Source organism: Rhinoderma darwinii, chromosome 10 (genome assembly GCF_050947455.1).
Source record: "Rhinoderma darwinii isolate aRhiDar2 chromosome 10, aRhiDar2.hap1, whole genome shotgun sequence".
Classification (NCBI taxonomy): domain Eukaryota; kingdom Metazoa; phylum Chordata; class Amphibia; order Anura; family Rhinodermatidae; genus Rhinoderma; species Rhinoderma darwinii.
This window is the reverse complement of record NC_134696.1, coordinates 69,522,028-69,541,242: the sequence shown is the minus strand read 5'-3', so window position 1 is coordinate 69,541,242 and position 19,215 is coordinate 69,522,028. Positions and strand designations below refer to the sequence as shown.

Below are 19,215 nucleotides of genomic sequence, written 5' to 3'. Positions count from 1 at the left end.
GGTGGCACTATATACAAGGGGGGAGCAGGGTGGCACTATATACAAGGTGGGAGCAGGGTGGCACTATATACAAGATGGCTGTGTGGCCCTATATACAAGGGGGGCTGTGTGGCACTATACAGGGGGGCTGTGTGGCACTATGCACATGGGGGAGCTATGTGGCACTATTAACAAGGGGCTGTGTGGCAATACCATGGGGGGGCCGTGTGGCACTATCTACTAGGGGGGCTGTATGGCATTATTTACAAGAGGGAGGGCTGTGGCGCTATCTACATGGGGCTATGTGTGGCACAATCTACAGGGGTCTGTGTGTGGCACTATCTACTAATGGGGGCTGTGTGGCACTATCTACTAATGGGGGCTGTGTGACACTATCTACTAATGGGGGCTGTGTGGCACTATATACAGGGGGAGCTGTATGGCAATATCTACAGTGAGGCTGCATGGCACTATCTACAAGTGGGAGGTGGGGGTGCAATCTACAAGTGGGTGGTGACACTTTCTACAGGGGGGCTGTATAGCACTGTTTACAGGGGGCAGTATAGCACTGTCTACAGGGGGCTATATGGCACAATCTACAGGGGTCACTATCTATAAGGAGGGCTGCGTGTAGCATGTAGGGGGGGTCCCAGTCAAAAGTTTGCTATGGGGCCCAGTCTTTCCTAGTTACGCCCCTGATCACACTGCCTCTACCAGCTTGTCTACTTCCCATAGTGCAGCCTGGTACCATCTCTTTCCAGGTAAGCGCACTCACTCATTCATCTACATGATGTTGAAAAAATGTGCTTCAGCAGACCAGGTCATCTTCTTCCATTTCTTCAGTTCTGATTCTCATGTGCCCATTGTAGGTGCTTTTCGGCTATGCAGATCAAAACACAGCAAGCTGCGATGCACTGAAGTTCTGACATCTTTCTATCATAGCCAGCAGTAACCTTTTCAGCACTTTGTGCTACAGTAGCTCTTGTGTGGGATCAGACCAGACAGACTAATCTTCATTCCTCATGATCATCAATGAGCCTTGGGTGCCTATGACCCTGTTGCCAAATGTCCTTCCTTGTACCACTCTTGGTAAGTGCTAGCCTCTACATACCGGGATGATTTGACCCAATTATTTTTCACAATTTGGCCCTCGTCAAAGTTGCTCAGATCCTTACACTTGCCCATTTTTCCCGCATCCAACAAATCAACTAACAAGAACTGACTGATCACTTACTGCCTAATACATCCCACCTCTTGACAGGCGCCATTGTTACAAGACAACCAATAATGTATTCACTTTACCTGTCAGCAGTGGTTTTAATGTTATTGCTAATAGGTGTGTGTGTGTGTGTGTGTGTGTGTGTGTGTGTGTGTGTGTGTGTGCGTGTGTGTGTGTGTGTGTGTGTGTGTGTGTGTGTGTGTGTGTGTGTGTGTGTGTGTGTGTGTATATATATATATATACTGTATATGAAAAAATATAATGCAAGTGTTTTTGGCTCTTCTTGTCAAATTATTTATATGTAATATGATATTTGTCAAAATAATATAGCTCCAATTTTATTCTCTTAGGTCATATGTCAGAGTGGAAATTCCTGTACATTTTCAGCCACTTGATGTAGTTCGCTGTAACAGTAAGTATTCTAATAGGGCTCTACAGGGAGTTTAACCTCTTTTTTGAACCATTAAGGCCAGGTTCCCACGGGTCGGATAGGCTGCGTAAAACTACACTGTGTATCCATACAACCACATTGTGTTTTTTAAGTTCATACTTACCGTAGTCATGGCGACGCATCCCTCCATTGTGTGTTCAGTCCAGCCTTCTGGGATGACCCTGCAGTGATTGGCTGCAGTAGTTACGTGGGATTAAAAGTCATTACAGGAGACTGGCCTAAAAGAAGAACAGAATAAAGCATCGTTCTGACAACACCCGGGTGGTAAGTATAGACTTTTCTTATTCATTTTAAACCAAAAAAGTTGGGATTTTGCGGCAAAATTGAAGCGTTTTCTCCGCAAAAGTCACAACACTTGGCTATTTCTTACAAGTTTCACACTCCCATTGAATTTAATAGGGAAAACTAACAGAAAAGCAACGAAAACGCAGCAAAAATTGACATGCTGCGGATTTAAGATACCGTCAATTTATGAACGTTTTCACTTTTAGCGAGTCTTTCATTTACAAAATAATGAATAATTAACATTTATTTATCAATTATTTATGGGGAACCATCTTATAGATAGTTTGCTATAGCTGGTACTATTGTATGATGAAAACTATAGCTGGCATTATAGGCACTTTGTCTAGTGCTATTTAATGGGCACCATGTTTTGTATTATTAAATGCTCACTTTGGCTAGTATTGTGATATGGATACTGCTATTTCTGTACAGCACTGTTAAAAAGTTTTTAAAGAGAATGTAATAATTGTATTCTGACGTTGTTCAGATTTCTAATAAACTCGTGCTTGTTTTCATTCAGAGGCTGAAAATATGTACAGACCTAGTTTTGCTCAAAACTGTGAGATGTATGCAGTGATATTCAGCCTAGTCTATCCTCTGAGAGTTTACCACAATATATGTGATGTTCTAATCGCTGCCTGGACCGCTAAGGGTATGTTCACACGAGTGCGTCCGTTACGGCTGAAATTACGGGGATGTTTCAGCCTGAAAACATCCCCGTATTTTCAGCCGTAACGGCATGTGCAGGCGCTTGAACGCCGCGTCAATTACGGACGGAATTGGCGCTGCTATTCATTGGAGTCAATGAATAACGGCTCCAATTACGGCCAAAGAAGTGACAGGTCACTTCTTTGACGCGGGCGTCTATTTACGCGCCGTCATTTGACAGCGGCGCGTAAATATACGCCTCGTGTGAACAGACAAACGTCTGCCCATTGCTTTCAATGGGCAGATGTTTGTCAGCGCTATTGAGGCGCTATTTTCAGACGTAATTCGGGGCATAAACGCCCGAATTACGTCCGTAAATAGGCCGTGTGAACATACCCTTACAATGAACTTTCTGAAACTGGGGGGCATTGCAAAGGGGAGATTAGGTCAGTGTTCTGTGCAGGCAAGACAGATTGTTCCACTGCACCCTTGCCAGAGAATTGAATTGGAAATGATCTTCCCCTAAATACTGGCACAACATCTAAAGCATTTTTTAGATTGTTATTATATAATCTTGTGTTAAAATTTTCACTTATTTGTACAAGGCGGCAAAGCCCAAACCATGAAAAACAGACACAAACCATTATTTATTTTTCTCAAATAAATTTTTTTATTATGCATTTGGCCAGGACAGTTTTCTTGGCACCCACCAAAACTTGTCCAGATGGTGAAGTGTGACTGTGTGACTGGTCTAACTAAACCCTGGGTTCTCAACCCTTAGTATATCTCTCTAAGGGGTACTCACATTATCCACAAGCTATACTTTAACCCCTTAATGACCAGCCTATTTTAGACCTTAAAGGAACAGTGTCACCAACATATTTTTTTTTATATCAGTTTTATGTTAGGGTTTTATTAAAAACGTTTATATTTATTTGTGTGTTTGTGTGTTACTTTTTTCTATTTTTACACTTTTTCTTCCCTATGGGGGCTGCCATTTTTTTTTCCATTTCTGTATGTGTCGATTAACGACACATACAGACATGGAATACGGCAGCTCCAGTCCCATAGGGACTGCGAACGGGGCCCGTTCCATCCACTATGGTGTACGCCGCGTGTGTGGGAATGGCGCATGTGCCGCTCCCACACAGTCCGATTTGAAATGCGCGCCGTCCGGCGCCATTTTCCTGTGGACCGGAAGTCGCGGCCGGGCAGTAAGATTACTACTTCCGGTCGCGGCTTCCGGACTTGTGCACATGGAGCAGCGGCAGCAGACGGAGCGGACGGATCGGAGGGAGCGGCGGCGACTGGAGCAGGTAAGTGATTTCTATGTATGTTCGTGTTTCAGTGTGTTTTACTAGTGTATGTAAACCTTCTACACTGTGTGTTAGCTCAAAAAATGGCGACACACAGTGTAGGAGGTTAGACCGTTCAAACCCCTCGTTTCTCCCGGCACTAGCCAGGATATAGGAGGGGGGGATTCTGAGAGCTCACTAGAGCGAGGGATTTTTTACCAATTTTGCAGCATAAAGCAATGTGGTTGCTTTACCACATGCAATGCTGCAATTTTGGGAATTGCTCCATCTAGTGACCAGTGCTGGGAAATATTATAAATTGAATCCAATTTATAATATTTCCTGACTCGTGAAAAAAATAAAAAAAATTAGAACAATGTTTAATCACCTACACACTAATTGTTTAACTAAAAAAAAAAAAACATGTTTTGCTGGCAACACATTCCCTTTAATGACCAAGCTATTTTTTTACGTTTTTCCATCGTCCCATTCCAAGAGCTATAACTTTTTTATTTTTGCGTCGACATAGCTGTATAAGGTCTTGTTTTTTGCGGGACAAGTTGTATTTTTTAATAGCACCAATTTGAGGTACATATTATTTATTGATTAACTTTTATTAACTTTTTTTGGGGGGAATAGAAAAAAATCTGAAATTTTGCCACTCTTTTTTGCGTCCTAAATCTACGCCGTTTACCGCGTGGTATAAATAACACAATAACTTTATTCAGCGGGTTGTTAAGATTGCAACGATACTAAATTTATATAGATTTTGTATGTTTTACTACTTTTACACAGTAAAAACGCTTTTTTTTTCCAAATTATTTGTTTTTGTGTTTCCATATTTGAAGAGCCGTAACATTTTTATTTTTTTGCCGATGCAGTTGTATGAGGGCTTTTTTTTGCGGGACGACTTGTAGTTTTTATTGGTACCATTTTGGAGTAGATGCGAATTTTTGATCACTTTTTAATCACATTTCTTTAAAGTCAGGTTTCACAGAAAACAGCAATTTTTCCGTTGTTTTTTATTTAACTTTTTACAGCGTTCACCGTGCGGGTTAAGTAATGTAATAGCTTTATAGTCGGGGTCGTTACGGACGCGGTGATACCAAATATGTGTAACTTTTTTACTTTATTTTGGTTTTTTAATAGTAAAGAAGTTTGTAAGCGGAAAAAGTGGGTTTTTCATTTTTTTTTTCACATTTTTTTAAAATTAACTTTATGAAACTTTTTTTTTTACTTTTTTACTAGTCCCACTAGGGGACTTTAATATGATATGCGATTCTCCGATCACTATTATAATACACTGCAATACTTCTGTATTGCAGTGTATTACTGCCTGTCCGTTTAAAACGGACAGGCATCTGCTAGGTCATGCCTGCGGCATGATCTAGCAGGCATTCATTACAGGCAGACCTGGGGGCCTTTATTAGGCCCCCGGCTGCCATCGGAGACACTGACACTCGGCGATCTTATCGCCGGGTGTCAGTTGGATGAGAGGGAGCTCCCTCCCTCTCTCCAAAACTAACTCTGAGGGGTTAAACGGGTGAGATCGATACTAATATCGATCCCACCCGGCAGAGCAGGGACACCCCCAGCACTCAACTGCCTCTGGCAGCTGAGAGCAGGGAGATTTGACAGCTCCCTGCTCTGTTTACTTATTCCGATGCCGCAACGTAAAAAGTCTATGGCATCGGAATAAGGCCCGTTAGTAACTGACGTAAAAACACTATGGGCCGGTCACTAACGGGTTAATAGGTGCATTGGAATATATTATCAGAGTCTAGGCGTACTTTAAAGCTACCTTATGGTCCTGCAACAACATTATAAGGGTATGTTCACACGGCGGGGGTCCGTAACGGCTGAAATTACGGGGATGTTTCAGCCTGAAAACATCCCCGTAATTTCAGCCGTACCGGCATGTGCAGGCGCTTGAACGCCGCGTCAATTACGGCCGTAATTAGCGCTGCTATTCATTGGAGTCAATGAATAGCGGCTCCAATTACGGCCAAAGAAGTGACAGGTCACTTCTTTGACGCGGGCGTCTATTTACGCGCCGTCTTTTGACAGCGGCGCGTAAATATACGCCTCGTGTGAACAGACAAACGTCTGCCCATTGCTTTCAATGGGCAGATGTTTGTCAGCGCTATGGAGGCGCTATTTTCGGGCGTAATTCGGGTCAAAAACGCCCGATTTACGTCCGTAAATAGGCCGTGTGAACATACCCTAAATATGACGGGATGTATGGAGTTATATTACCTGGCGCCCTCCAGTTGTGCCCCTCTTTCATGAATCTGCCGCTTTCGGGTCCCCTCAGTGTTGTCCGAACATGGCTGCAGCGCTTCTTAGACTATGAGACACTCCCATTGTTCTCGGTTTGACCAGATTTTTTCACGTGAGCAGTTCTGGCCAATCCAAGAACAAAGGGAGTGTCTTACTGTTGATACTGTGGGGTATTTGGACCCACTAGGCCGCTCTGCCGTGGCGGAGTAGCAGCTTGACAAACAATAGTCAATGATAGTCTCTAGGGCAAGAGAACCGGGTTAGAATACTTGACAGACACTTGGTGTGGCAGGAAATTGGCGTAGTAGACACTTGACGTGGTACACACTTGGCGTGGCCGACACTTGGCACAGATGACAATCTTTATTGTAACATACAGAACCGGGTCTAAAAATGTCAGGGCCGACACATTATCTCGAAATTTCTGTTCCTCACAGGTCCCCAACATTCATCCTCAACCTATTTTATCTAAGGGGATAGTGGTTTCTGCAATATAGTCTGGTCTTGCAAGTGAGATTAAAGACACTCAGTCACCAAATTATAAGTGCCCTATCTCCTACATAATGAGATGGGCGCTATAATGTAGGTGACAGCAGTGCTTTTTATTTAGAAAAGCTATCTATTTTTACCACGTTAGGAGCGATTTTAGCTTCATGCTAATTAGTTTCTTAATGCCCAAGTGGGCGTGTTTTTACTTTAGACCAAGTGGGCGTTGTACAGAGGAGTGTATGACGCTTACCAATCAGTGTCGTACACTTCTCTCCATTCATTTACACAGCACTAGCGATATAGTTATATATCGCTATGTTCAGCCACATACACAAAGACTAACGTTACTGCAGTGTCCTGACAATGAATATACACTACCTCCAGCCAGGACTTGATGTTTATTCAGAATCCTGACACTTCTGAATCTTTTCTGTGAGATTTCCAGCAAGGCAAATGTAATCTCGTTTTAAATGACAGTTTACATCGTAATCTCGCGAGATTACGTTTGCCTTGCTGGAAATCTCACAGAAAAGATTCAGAAGTGTCAGGATTCTGAATAAACATCACGTCCTGGCACACATGTATCCCCTATCCCGTGGATAGGGGATGCATGTCTTTTGTGGGACAAACTATAGGCCATTTTTTTTGGGGGGGCTATATGGCATTATCTACAGGGGGGGTCTGTATGGCGTTATCTACAGGGGGGGTTCTGTATGGCGTTATCTACAGGGGGGTTCTGTATGGCGTTATCTACAGGGGGATCTGTATGGCGTTATCTACAGGGGGGTCTGTATGGCGTTATCTACAGGGGGGTCTATATGGCGTTATCTACAGGGGGGTCTGTATGGCGTTGTCTACAGAAGGTGTCTGTATGGCGTTATCTACAGGGGGGCTGTATGACATTATCTACAGGGGGGGCTGTATGGCGTTATCTACAGGGGGCTGCATGGCGTTAACTACAGAGGTGATTTGGGGCTGTAAAACATTATCTACAGGGGGGCTGTATGGCATTATCTACAGGGGGGGCTGTATGGCGTTATCTACAGGGGGGATTTGGGGCTGTAAGACGTTATCTACAGGGGGCTGTAAGGCGTTATCTACAGGGGCTGTGTATGGTGCTATATATAGGTGGGCGCTGTGTGGTGGAATCTATAGGGAGTTTGCTATGTGGCCCAGTCTTTCCTAGTTACGCCCCTGACCTCGCCGTTCTGCTTTTATCGTCGTTTTGGTTCATTTTCCACCTCATCTTGTGATAACCCTGAGGTGGAAGTTGAATCAAATAACCTGTTCATGGTTTGTGCTCAGAAACCTGCAGACAAAAGACGTGCGGTGGGTCCTGTGTTTAGTGTGGGTCAAAAGGTGTGGCGTTCTAATAAGAATCTGCAACTGAAACTATGATGTCGTATGTTTGCTCCTAAGTACCGCCTCATAAGTTTATTGGTCCATATGAAATTGTTGAAGTTATTAACCCTGTGTCTTTTTGCCTGGCTTTTCTTCCATCTTTTACAATTCATGATGTTTTTCACAAATCTCTCCTTAAAAAAACTTGTTCCACCATATAATCCACTCAGGAAATCTCCTCCTTCTATTCAGGTAGAAGGAGATATGGAATTTGAGGTTCAAAGGATTATAGGTTACAGAAGGGTCAGGGGTATTCTCCAGTACTTGGTGCACTGGAAGGTGTGTGGGCTAAAAGAACGAACGTGGGTTTCTGCCTATTCAGTCCATGCTAATTAAAGCCTTAGTTAAAGTCTTTCATTTGAAGTTTTCTTTGAAACCTAGGCCGAGGTTGAAGGGTCCAGTGGCCCATCGTAGAAAAGGGGGTACTGTTAGGAAATTTCCATCTCATTAAGATTGTCCTGATTACTAGCCTAGTTTCTGGTTAGCTCTGGTTTGAGTTGCATAAACAATCTTATTTCTCTTTGTAGCGTCCATGGCCACGGACCACCGTTCCTACTCAACCTTCAGCAGCCGCAGCCATGGATCTTTGAGTGCTGGCCGGCATTTCCTTCCTAGGAGACGCCAGCACTCACTTCCACTCCGCTTGGCACTGTCCCTAAGGGTATGCACATGAATTATATTTGAAATTAGCCCCAATGACTCTGGACTAATTAACAATAAATATTGTTCCTGCGCCTGTCTTCTGCCACATCTGGCGCAACCTGCCACATCCAGCCCCATCCATGCTAAAGCCTCTGCCACGGTCTTGACTATTCAGGTACCCTTGTGCTGGACTTTGTATTGATTGGGTGCTCTGTTGTTTGGCCAGCTGCCTCTCCATTACGGCGGTGCGGCCTAGTGGGCCACATAACCACAGACTGTGACACTCTGTCTTCTTCCTATCAGATTCTAGGGTGGAGTATTCAAGTCAGGTCAGTTCTTTCATTGTTGCTTGTGAATTTCTTTATGTAAGCAAAATATCTGATCAAGCTCCTGGCTACTCCCTGTATCACCTGACTATTTGGGTTATTGGAACTGAACCTCGGCTTTGTCTTTAAGTTAACCCATTTGCTCACTGATTTGGACATTCTGGTATTGAACTCTGCAACGCCTGGTATTCTTTTGCTTTCTGATTTGGACTTAAGAGTCTCTCCTGCTTGCGTACTCTGTTTGCTGTTGACACTCTGTCTGGTTTCCATTCTGGTATTGCCTGCATTGCACCTCCTGTCCAACACTGTATACTGTTAATGCAACCTAGGTTCTATGCAGCCAAATCCAACCTGCCTTGCAGTAGGCTCTGGTGAAGACCATAGAGTAGCCTTAGACTCTGCTGATCAGAGTAGTGATGGACTTGAGGTAGCAGATTACCTGCACACGTTATCCAGAAAGTCTGCAGCTGCCTTTGGGAAATCGCTTACAGAGCAATCCCATAACCTGCATTCTGGGAATTGCTCAACTAGTAATTCCTTTACACCTAGGCAGCATGGGCCACCAGTAGTGACAAGCAATAAAGTCCTGAGTTTTGCGGACACCAGAGTGCCCAGCCAGTTCGGAATTATGTCCCCAGCGAATAATTATTTTCCTGTATGCTGGACGAACTAATATTTTTCCAAGAGATATGGCCTTGATCTGTAGAGGGTTTACAGCAATTATCCTGGAAGGGCAATTATGTGTTGAGGACCTTCTTTAGAGTCGTCAGTCTCGAACGACTGGGACAGGGAATCAGCCTTATTGTGTTTGTCCGTAGAATGGAAGTGAAGAAGAAATTAAAATCTTGTGAAGAACAGCGACTATCTGGCTTGACGGGGATTTAGTTGCTGTGCAGACTGCAAACATGTGTGATATTTGTGATCTGTGAAGATGTTGATGGGATGAGCAGCCCCCTCCAGCAGGTGTCTCCACTCTTCCAAGGCCAACTTGACAGTGAGTAATTCTCTGTCCCCAATGGAGTAGTTGCACTCAGCAGGAGAGAAGAGTTTGGAGAAGAATCCACACAATACTACTTACCCTTGGAATTCCTCTAAACAAGAGTGTTCCAGTACCGAAGGAAGAGGCGTCAACCTCCAAAGAAAACTGTCGAGTCACATCATGATTAGAGATGAGCGAACCGGGACAACCGAACCCGGTTTCGGTCCGAACTTCAGGAAAAGTTCGGTTCGCAGCGAATCCGAACTTCACCGGGTTCGGCCGAACCCGCTTTGACCGAACCCGGCTAAATTTTTGGCGCCTGCCACATGTTACATCTAAAATGGAGGATTTCACAAGATCACCTGACATCAGGCTACCCCATAATGCCTTGCAAACGGCTCTCCCAGCCAATCGGGAGGCAGCATAGGGGCGGGCTCAAGCCTGCAATAAAAGTCTATGCACGGAGCTCAGCGGCCATTTTACAGACAGGAGCTGTAGGGATAGCATCTCTGTGCAGTAAGGGAAAGCTTTAGGAATCTAAAAGGCAGGAATCCAGAAATCGAAGGGGCTCATCCACTTCTCAGCCAGTGTGTGAATACACTTTTATAAGAGGCTCATCCCCGTTGCATCCAACTTGCAATACAGGCAGCCTTTGTAGTAGTGGTAGTAGTATACTACAAGGCCCAGCATTCCCTGAGTGCACTGCAGCGAGGCTGATTGAAATTCTCATTCATTGCCATTTGCCAAGGCAGTGTCAGTGTGTGAATACGCTTTTAGAAGGGGCTCATCCCTGGCCGTTAACAGGAATAACAATCCAACTTGCGATACAGGCAGCCTAGTAGTACTACAAGGCCCAGCATTCCCTGAGTGCACTGCAGCGAGGCTGATTGAAATTCTCATTCATTGCCATTTGCCAAGCCAGTGTCAGTGTGTGAATACGCTTTTAGAAGGGGCTCATCCCTAAGTTGTTGGTGGTGCAGTCGCTGCCGTACCACCTGGTCGACTCCGCCGGCTTCAAGCAATTGATGGCGTGCGCTCAGCCTAGGTGGTGAATACCTAGCCGACATTACTTCTCCAAAACAGCTGTCCCTGCCTTGCACAAGCATGTGGAGGAAAAGGTGTGCCAGTCCTTGCAATTATCCGTGTGCAGCAGGGTACATGCCACCGTCGACACGTGGAGCAGCAACTATGCGCAGGGACAGTACATGTCTTTCACGGCCCACTGGGTCAATATTTTGCAGTCCGATGCACCACCGCAGCAATGCCAGGCATTACCACCTCCACGCTTGTATCTTTCTGGTTCAACTCCGGACACCAGGCGCCTACCATCCTCCTCCTCCTACTCCTCCTCCTTGCCTTCCTCCTTGCCTTCCTCCTTGGAGGTCTTCCCGTCCCCGACAGGACACAGCATATCTTCCACTCCTCCTCCCTCCTCTTTTCATAGGTGCCAGGTGAAGCGCCACAACGCTGTCTTACACCTGCTGAGCCTGGGCGAGAAAAGCCACAAAGGGCAGGAGCTGCTGCTGTGCATCAAGGAGGAAATCGCACGCTGGCTGTCTCCTCTGAAACTCACACTGGGCAATGTTGTCTCTGATAACAGCAAGAACGTTGTGGCTGCACTGCGTCTAGGTCACCTGACACACGCTCCTTGCATGGCACATGTGATCAATCTGGTCATAACACGCTTCTTAAAGTTATATGTTGGTTTGAAGGGTGTGCTGGCCATGTCCAGGAGGGTTTGCGTTCGCTTTAGACGTTTGTATGCATTTAAGCACGCCCTCCTGGACTTGCAGCATCAAAACAATCTTCCAGAACACAGCCTGATTTGCGACGTTCCAACACGCTGGAATTCCACCCTGCACATGTTGGACCGTCTGTACGAACAGCGGAAAGCCGTGAATGATTTCCTGATGCAGCAGACGGGCAGCGTTTGGAGCCAGTGTAATTTCGAGCTCAGGCACTGGCAGCTGGTTAGAGACGCATGTCGCGTTTTGAGGCCCTTTGAAGAGGCCACACGATTTGTGAGCCGTGACGCTAGCGGAATGAACGATGTTATGCCGCTGATATTCATTATGGAGCAAACGCTCACAGCGATGATTCAGCAAAGGATGGAGGAAGGATCACATCTGGCTATGGATGTTGAGGAGGAGGAGGAGGATGAGGAAACAGGACCTGAAGAGGAGCTGGATTTGGAGATGGAATCACAGGAAGGGATAGGGGACGAGGCAGCCGCACAACATGACAGTGATGGTGGTGATTACGAGTCTGACGACGACCTTGATGATGGACAACCATGGCAGTATGGGGCGGAGATGGAACCAACCGGGCCCTCTGAAACACTGGCCAGGATGGCGAGCTGTATGCTTCGTTACTTGCGCGCTGACTGTCGTATTGTTAGCATGAAGCAAAGAGATGAGTACTGGATAGCCACACTTTTAGACCCTCGGTATAAAGCCAGAATGGGGGCGTTTTTTGCGCCTTCCGAGAGGGAGGCAAAATTGGCTTATTATCGAGAGAAGCTATGCAGCCAGCTTGTCACGGCTTTCAAACGGCAAACACCTGCTGCAAGCATGTCTGACCGGGGGGCCACTCTCCGCTCCCCACTGTCTCATCATTCCACCACCTCTGGCAGAGCTACCTCTGCAATAGGCGGCAGCCGCGGCAGCAGCGGCAGCAGCCAATTCAGTTTGGAAAATATGATGACAACATTTTTACATCCAATACCTCGACCTGACACACATCGTAGTCACCAAAGGGATGTTCACCATCACCAGGTGCAGCACCTAAACAACCAGGTTCACTCGTACCTGGACTGTGCCCTTTCTCCGTCAGAAATGCTGATCCCAGACCCCATGGACTTCTGGGTCAGCAGATTGGATCATTGGCAAGAACTGGCCCAGTTTGCCATGGGTGTACTGTCTTGTCCACCCTCCAGTGTAGCGTCAGAGAGGGTATTCAGCGCGGCAGGGGGCTTCGTCACCCCTAAGCGAACAAGATTGTCCGCCAACAGCTTGGAAAATCTCACGTTTCTGAAAATGAATTAAGCGTGGATCGGTGAGGATTTTAAAACCCCTGTGCCTGATGCCACTGATTAGATCTGACATTGCTGCTGCTGCTGCTGCCGCTGCCGCCTGCTACTGCCGCCTGCTACTACGGGATTCTGTCCTGTCCACTCTTTTTTTAATGTGCCGCTGTTGGTGCTGCTACTACTTCTACCACCAATCCACCCCAGTGCCGTCTGCTACAAGCAGGCCTGCCCCACCAGAGGGCTTTGTCCTGTGACTGTCCAGTCTCTTTTTTTAATGTGCTGCTACTACTACTACTACTACTACTACCACCCTTGCTGTCTGTGTTGGCTACCTCTACTACCACCAATACACCTCCACTGCCGTCTGCTACAAGCAGGCCTGAGGCCTGCCCCACCACAGGGCTTTGTCCTCCTGTGACTGTCCAGTCTGTTTTAATGTGCTGCTACTACTACTACTACTACTACTACTACTACCACCCTTGCTGTCTGTGTCAGCTACCTCTACTACCACCAATACACCTCCACTGCCGTCTGCTACAAGCAGGCCTGAGGCCTGCCCCACCACAGGGCTTTGTCCTCCTGTGACTGTCCAGTCTGTTTTAATGTGCTGCTACTACTACTACTACCACCCTTGCTGTCTGTGTTGGCTACCTCTACTACCACCAATACACCTCCACTGCCGCCCGTCTGCTACAAGCAGGCCTACCCCACAACAGGGCTTTGTCCTGTGACTGTCGTCCAGTCTCTTTTTTTAATGTGCTGCTGCTACTACCAGTCTTCCACCCTTGCTGTCTGTGTTGGCTAGTCTACCTCTACTACCACCAATACACCTCCACTGCCACCCGTCTGCTACAAGCAGGCCTGAGGCCTGCCCCACCACAGGGCTTTGTCCTGTGACTGTCCAGTGTCTTTTAATGTGCTGCTACTGCTCACCCTTGCCAATAAAAAGGGTCAATTTTTGGAGGGCTTGTGAAAAGCCATTGCTTGTTGCTTTTACATCCATGTATGGAAGAACCCCGGAAGGCATCTGCCAATAAAAAGGGTCAATTTTTGGAGGGCTTGTCAAAAGCCATTGCTTGTTGCTTTAATTCTTTTACATCTATGTATGGAAGAACCCCGGCAGGCATCTGCCAATAAAAAGGGTCAATTTTTGGAGGGCTTGTCAAAATCCATTGCTTCTTCTTTTACCACCTTATATGTATGAACCCTGGCAGGCATCTGCCGCCAAAAATGGTTAATTTTTGCACCTTTTTTAAAAATGCATTAAGCATACAACATGCACAAGTGCAGTGGTTTCTGTTAGTTATCACCGTGTCCCATCCGTTTTCCTATAGCCATACATGTTGGCGTAACTTTGACACTAACTTTGCCTTAAAGACAGCTCAAAAGTACTTGGATACACTCATGGGTGACCTCAGAGTGTTATACAGGGCTTCTAAACAGTGTTATACACCACTTTTAGGGGCTTTCTTGTATTGCAGGATCGGTCAGAACTAGTTCGGTCCGAATCAAACTTTTTCGCGAAATTCGGCGAACTTGCCGAACCGAACTTTTCATAAGTTCGCTCATCTCTAATCATGATGATAAAGAACAGATGCAGAAGTGAAGGCACTCTGGCACTCTTTTTTTTTTTTTAACTGTTTTTATTTAGGATTTTTAAAATATGTCATCTTTTCAACATAATAAGAGGTAAGGAAGGAATTGACACATATAAACAGCTCCAGCACATTTTGTAGAACACATCAATACAATGAAGTCAATTGTAGAATAATTTGAGATAAGTAATTGTATTATAACCTCATTATATACAGAGCAATTCAATGGTACAATCAAATGTCATCAACAGTAAGATAAGGTTAACAATACATAGTAATAGTATATGAAGGGAAGGAGGAAAGAGGGGATGGAATGTTCAAAATCAGAATGTGCGAGTCATGAGATGTTAAACATAATTCGCTCATAGGGAAAATAATTAATATATGAGAGGTATAAACATGACCAAAATTTGGCTTGCAATCGGCTGGTCTCCCACAATGATTTGTTTGAGATACCAAGTGGTATATTGAAAGCAAGTGGAGAGCTTTTGTTTTATTCGCTGCGGCAGTGTATCAATAAATGATTCCCACAAGGTAAAGAATTTCTTGACCTTGAGTTCGTTATGTAAGGTGGCTTCCACCCAGTCTATCCTGAAGATATGAGAACGTTTCTGTAGAAACAGTTGTAAGGATGGGGGCTGTATTGAAAGGTACTCCTGCAGGATAGCTTTACGGGCTGCTCCAGAAATAATGAAAAGCAATTTTTTTGCGTTGGGGCACATGGAGGAGTGTTAGAATCCAGCATACCAAATACGGCCCAAGTAGGTGATAGCGGGACAAAATGTACTAAATGCGTAACAGCAAAGGTTTCAACACGGTTCCAGAGACTTTGTATGCAAGGACAACTCCACAAGCAATGGTAGAGATCTGTGTTCAAGGAAAGCTGATGAGGGGAATCTGCCCATAAGGTAGTTCCGCATTGGCGATATATACGCTCTATGAGTAATTTTGAGTGCCATGTCCCAGTAAGATGCAGAAGGGAGACATTTTGAGGCCAAATACAAACTATCCATGATGTCCTTGATGGTTAGGTTCGGAAACTGTTGCAACCAAGAATGTACCCCAGTCGGGGAAACAGCATAATCAATAGGTGACCTTAGAAAATTATAGCACAGCAATGTTTTCCCCTGTGTCTGTTTGGATTTAATAAGCAGGTTCATTACGAGATCCTGGGAGGAGTCTGGAGAGATTTGATTTAGGAATAGTGACTGGGAAGAGAAGTGGAATTTATCCTGAAATTCTTGAAAGGTCAATGGACGGGAACCATCTGCTAGCATAAGCTCAGATAGGCACCTCACTCCACCCCTCTCCCATTGACCAAATATTGTTGCGGGATGTCTGAAAATTCGGATTGCCAACTAGTGGTAATAACAACGAGGTGTCAAGCCTGGCCTGTTTTCGTATCACATGCCATGCCTTAATGGTTGTGGAGAGAAGAGTGTTGACATGCACCTCATCTGGCAACAGTTCATTGGGAGCATGCAGGATATATAAGAGAGAAAAAGATTTGGCAAATTGAGCCTCAAGGGAGGGTGACAAACAGTGGGATGTGTTATGAGTACAGTCTACTAGGATGTGAAGGAGGGCTGCTAAGTTATAATTACGTATGTTTGGGAAATTAGGACCTCCGTGGAACTTATCCACCAAAATGTATTCCAAGCATATAATAAACCGTCAAGACATAATTATATCTTAGAAAAACAAAAAAATGTCTAAACCAAAAAATACACAAAAGTATTTCTGAAATAGAAAAATACAAATCTTTATTGTCCCATTTAGGTAAATACCCCCCTCTCAATTACATACAATGATTAAAAACACACAATTAAAAACGCCACGGATAGGAAGGTCCACCATGACCCTATAAAGTTAATTTATCAAGCAATAAAAAATAATAATGTAAAATGTTACACCAGAGACCAGGGATCTAGAATTTGGTCTCTCTGGGTACACCATAGGATTATTGCACAACAATGGTAACAATAAATATCAATGTCTAAATAACTTACCTGTGGTAGACATGCTGGCAGATGATAAAGGTGCATAGGGACTGTATTTTTCTATTTCAGAAATACTTTTGTGTATTTTTTTGTTTAGACATTTTTTGGTTTCCTCCGTGGAACTTAGTTTGCTGCAAGGCCATCATGGCTATTCGGGGAAGGGTATTGTTCCAAATACATTTTCTGCATAAGGTATTGATAAGTCTCTCATCTCTAGGTATGAGGTAGGTGAGGAATTGATTGCAATAAATATAGTGGTTGAGGAAAAGCTACCGATTTTAGAAGATTAGCTCTACCCGAAAATGGGAGAGTAGAGGATTGCCACGTGCATATAATTTGCTTTAATTGAGCAATGTAGCTGGTTTTGTTGACTGTATACATTTTATGTGGATTTTTCGTGATAAGTGTTCCCAAGTAGGTGATGCATTCCCGTGTCCATTTTAAATGTAGTCCAGTAGCCCAGGAGGGAGGGGAAAGGGCCTCTGAGGAGTAGAGCTTCTGATTTATCTAGATTAATGGTTAAGCCTGATTTTGGTCCATAAGTGTCGATGAGTGAGAGGAGTGGTTGATTTTTTTCTTGGGTTAGAGAGAAACAACAGTACATCATCGGCGAAAGCCGAAATACGTATGTCTCGGGAGCCGATGTGGATGCCCTGGATATTAGTATTGTCAGGGGTGGGATCTGGCCGGTTTTTTAATATTTAAAATATTTAATATTACAGCCGGTTCACAGAACCGGGGTGAAGCGGGAAACCGAAAATGGTTCCCGACACTCAATTTTATTAGTGTCCTTAGAACGTGAATACAATTGAGTTGACTAGCGCTGCCCAGGCGAGGCACATGATGCCTCGCCATTCGGCGCTTTAGTGATGATGAAGTCGGCGCGATTACATCATCGCGCCACTGAGTAGGTCCACTAAAGGACTGGCGTTGCTGGAGGATAGCGCCGTAACATGGCAGGTAAGCATATGTTTGTTTTTTTCCTTTTACTGTGGGCAGTGTTGTGGCCTTAACTATAGGGGACACTAACTACAGGGGAGGACTATATAGGGGACAATAACTACAGGGGAGGACTATATAGGGGACAATAACTACAGGGGAGGACTATATAGGGGGCACTATCTACAGGGGAGGACTATATAGGGACTATATATGGAACACTACAGGGGCACTATCTGCAGAAAAAACGCCACAGGGGGCTCTATGGGGAGCACTATCTACAGAGAACACTATGGGGACCACTATCTACAGAAGACACTATGGAGAGCACTATAGGGGGTTTTACACTGGGCGACTATTGTGCAGACCAGCATTCATAGAACGCTCGTTGACAATAATTGCCCTGTATAAAAAGCTCAGCGATCAGCAGATGAACAAGCAAACGCTCGATCATCTGCAGGTCGTATCGTTTTAAATATTATCGTTGTCGGCAGCAGATCTTGGAGTGTAAACAGGAAGACGTGCTGCCGACTTGATAATAATGAATGGGGAAGAGTTATCGGAGTAACGACTGCTCGTCTCCATCCATAGCTCTGTGCGACAGGAGCAAACGAGCGACGATCAACGATGTATCGTTGATCGGCGCTCGTTGCACCAGCCGAATATCGGCAGGTCTAAAAGGCCCTTATCTACGGGGCGCTTTATAAGGGGCACAATCTACAAGGGGCACTGTCTGTGTTGAATTACTTTACAGTGTTTGGCACAATTTTATTCATGGACACAGTGTATGGTACTACTATATTCAGGAGCGCAGTGTATAGTGTCACGGACACAGGGTATGTGGACCCACTAGGCCGCTCCGCCGTAGCGGGGAGGCAGCTGACCAGGTCACAGTCTATGCGGAAGTCAAAGGCAGACAGTAATGCTTGGGTACCTGAAATAGTCCGGGCGGTGGCTGTGGCTTCAGCACGGATGGAGGCAGGTGCGGCAGGTGGCGCCAGACGTGGCGGGCAGTATCTGATGAAGCGGAAGACACTTGGCGTGGCAGATGACACTTGGCGTGGCAGATGACACTTGGCGTGGCAGATGACACTTGGCGTGGCAGAAGACACTTGACGTGGCAGAAGACACTTGACGTGGCATATGACACTCCAACGTTGGTAGGCACAGGAACTAGAACAATACAGAATACAAGAACGGTAACAGGGCACGGGTAACAGCTGGAACGGGAGACCCTAAGGGACCATTTGCGAGACAGACTGGGAAAGACTAACAACGCTCAGGCAAGGATTAGAAGGCCAGGGGCCTTCTTATAGACCAGGAAATCGTGGCAGTTGATAGTGATGACGATTTCCTAATTGCGCACGCTGGCCCTTTAAGGCCGGGTGCGAGCGTGCGCACGCACCCTACGGGACCCAGCCAAACGGAGCGGAAGTGAGCGCTGGCATCTCCTAGGAGGGAGACGGAGACCAGCGCTCACAGATCCATGGCTGCGGGCGTCGGGAGGTGAGTAAACCCGACGGCCCGCGGCCATGGACGCTACATATAGTACTATTATATTCAGCACAGTGTGTAGCACTATTATGTTGTGGGGCACAGTGTATGGTACTATTATATTTGGGGGCATAGTGTATGATACTAATATACTCAGGGACACAG

The 19,215-nt window shown here is 45.5% G+C and overlaps 1 protein-coding gene across 2 annotated transcripts in view; it reads left to right on the top strand.

Moving 5' to 3' along the window:
* Positions 1-19,215, top strand: part of LOC142661482 (NXPE family member 1-like) — a 233,560-nt gene that overhangs the window by 145,691 nt on the left and 68,654 nt on the right. For both annotated transcript variants that reach the window (XM_075838884.1, XM_075838883.1), the window contains one exon: positions 1,549-1,610. In XM_075838884.1, coding sequence (XP_075694999.1) covers positions 1,549-1,610 — 62 coding nt within the window. The remainder of the gene's footprint in view (positions 1-1,548; positions 1,611-19,215) is intronic.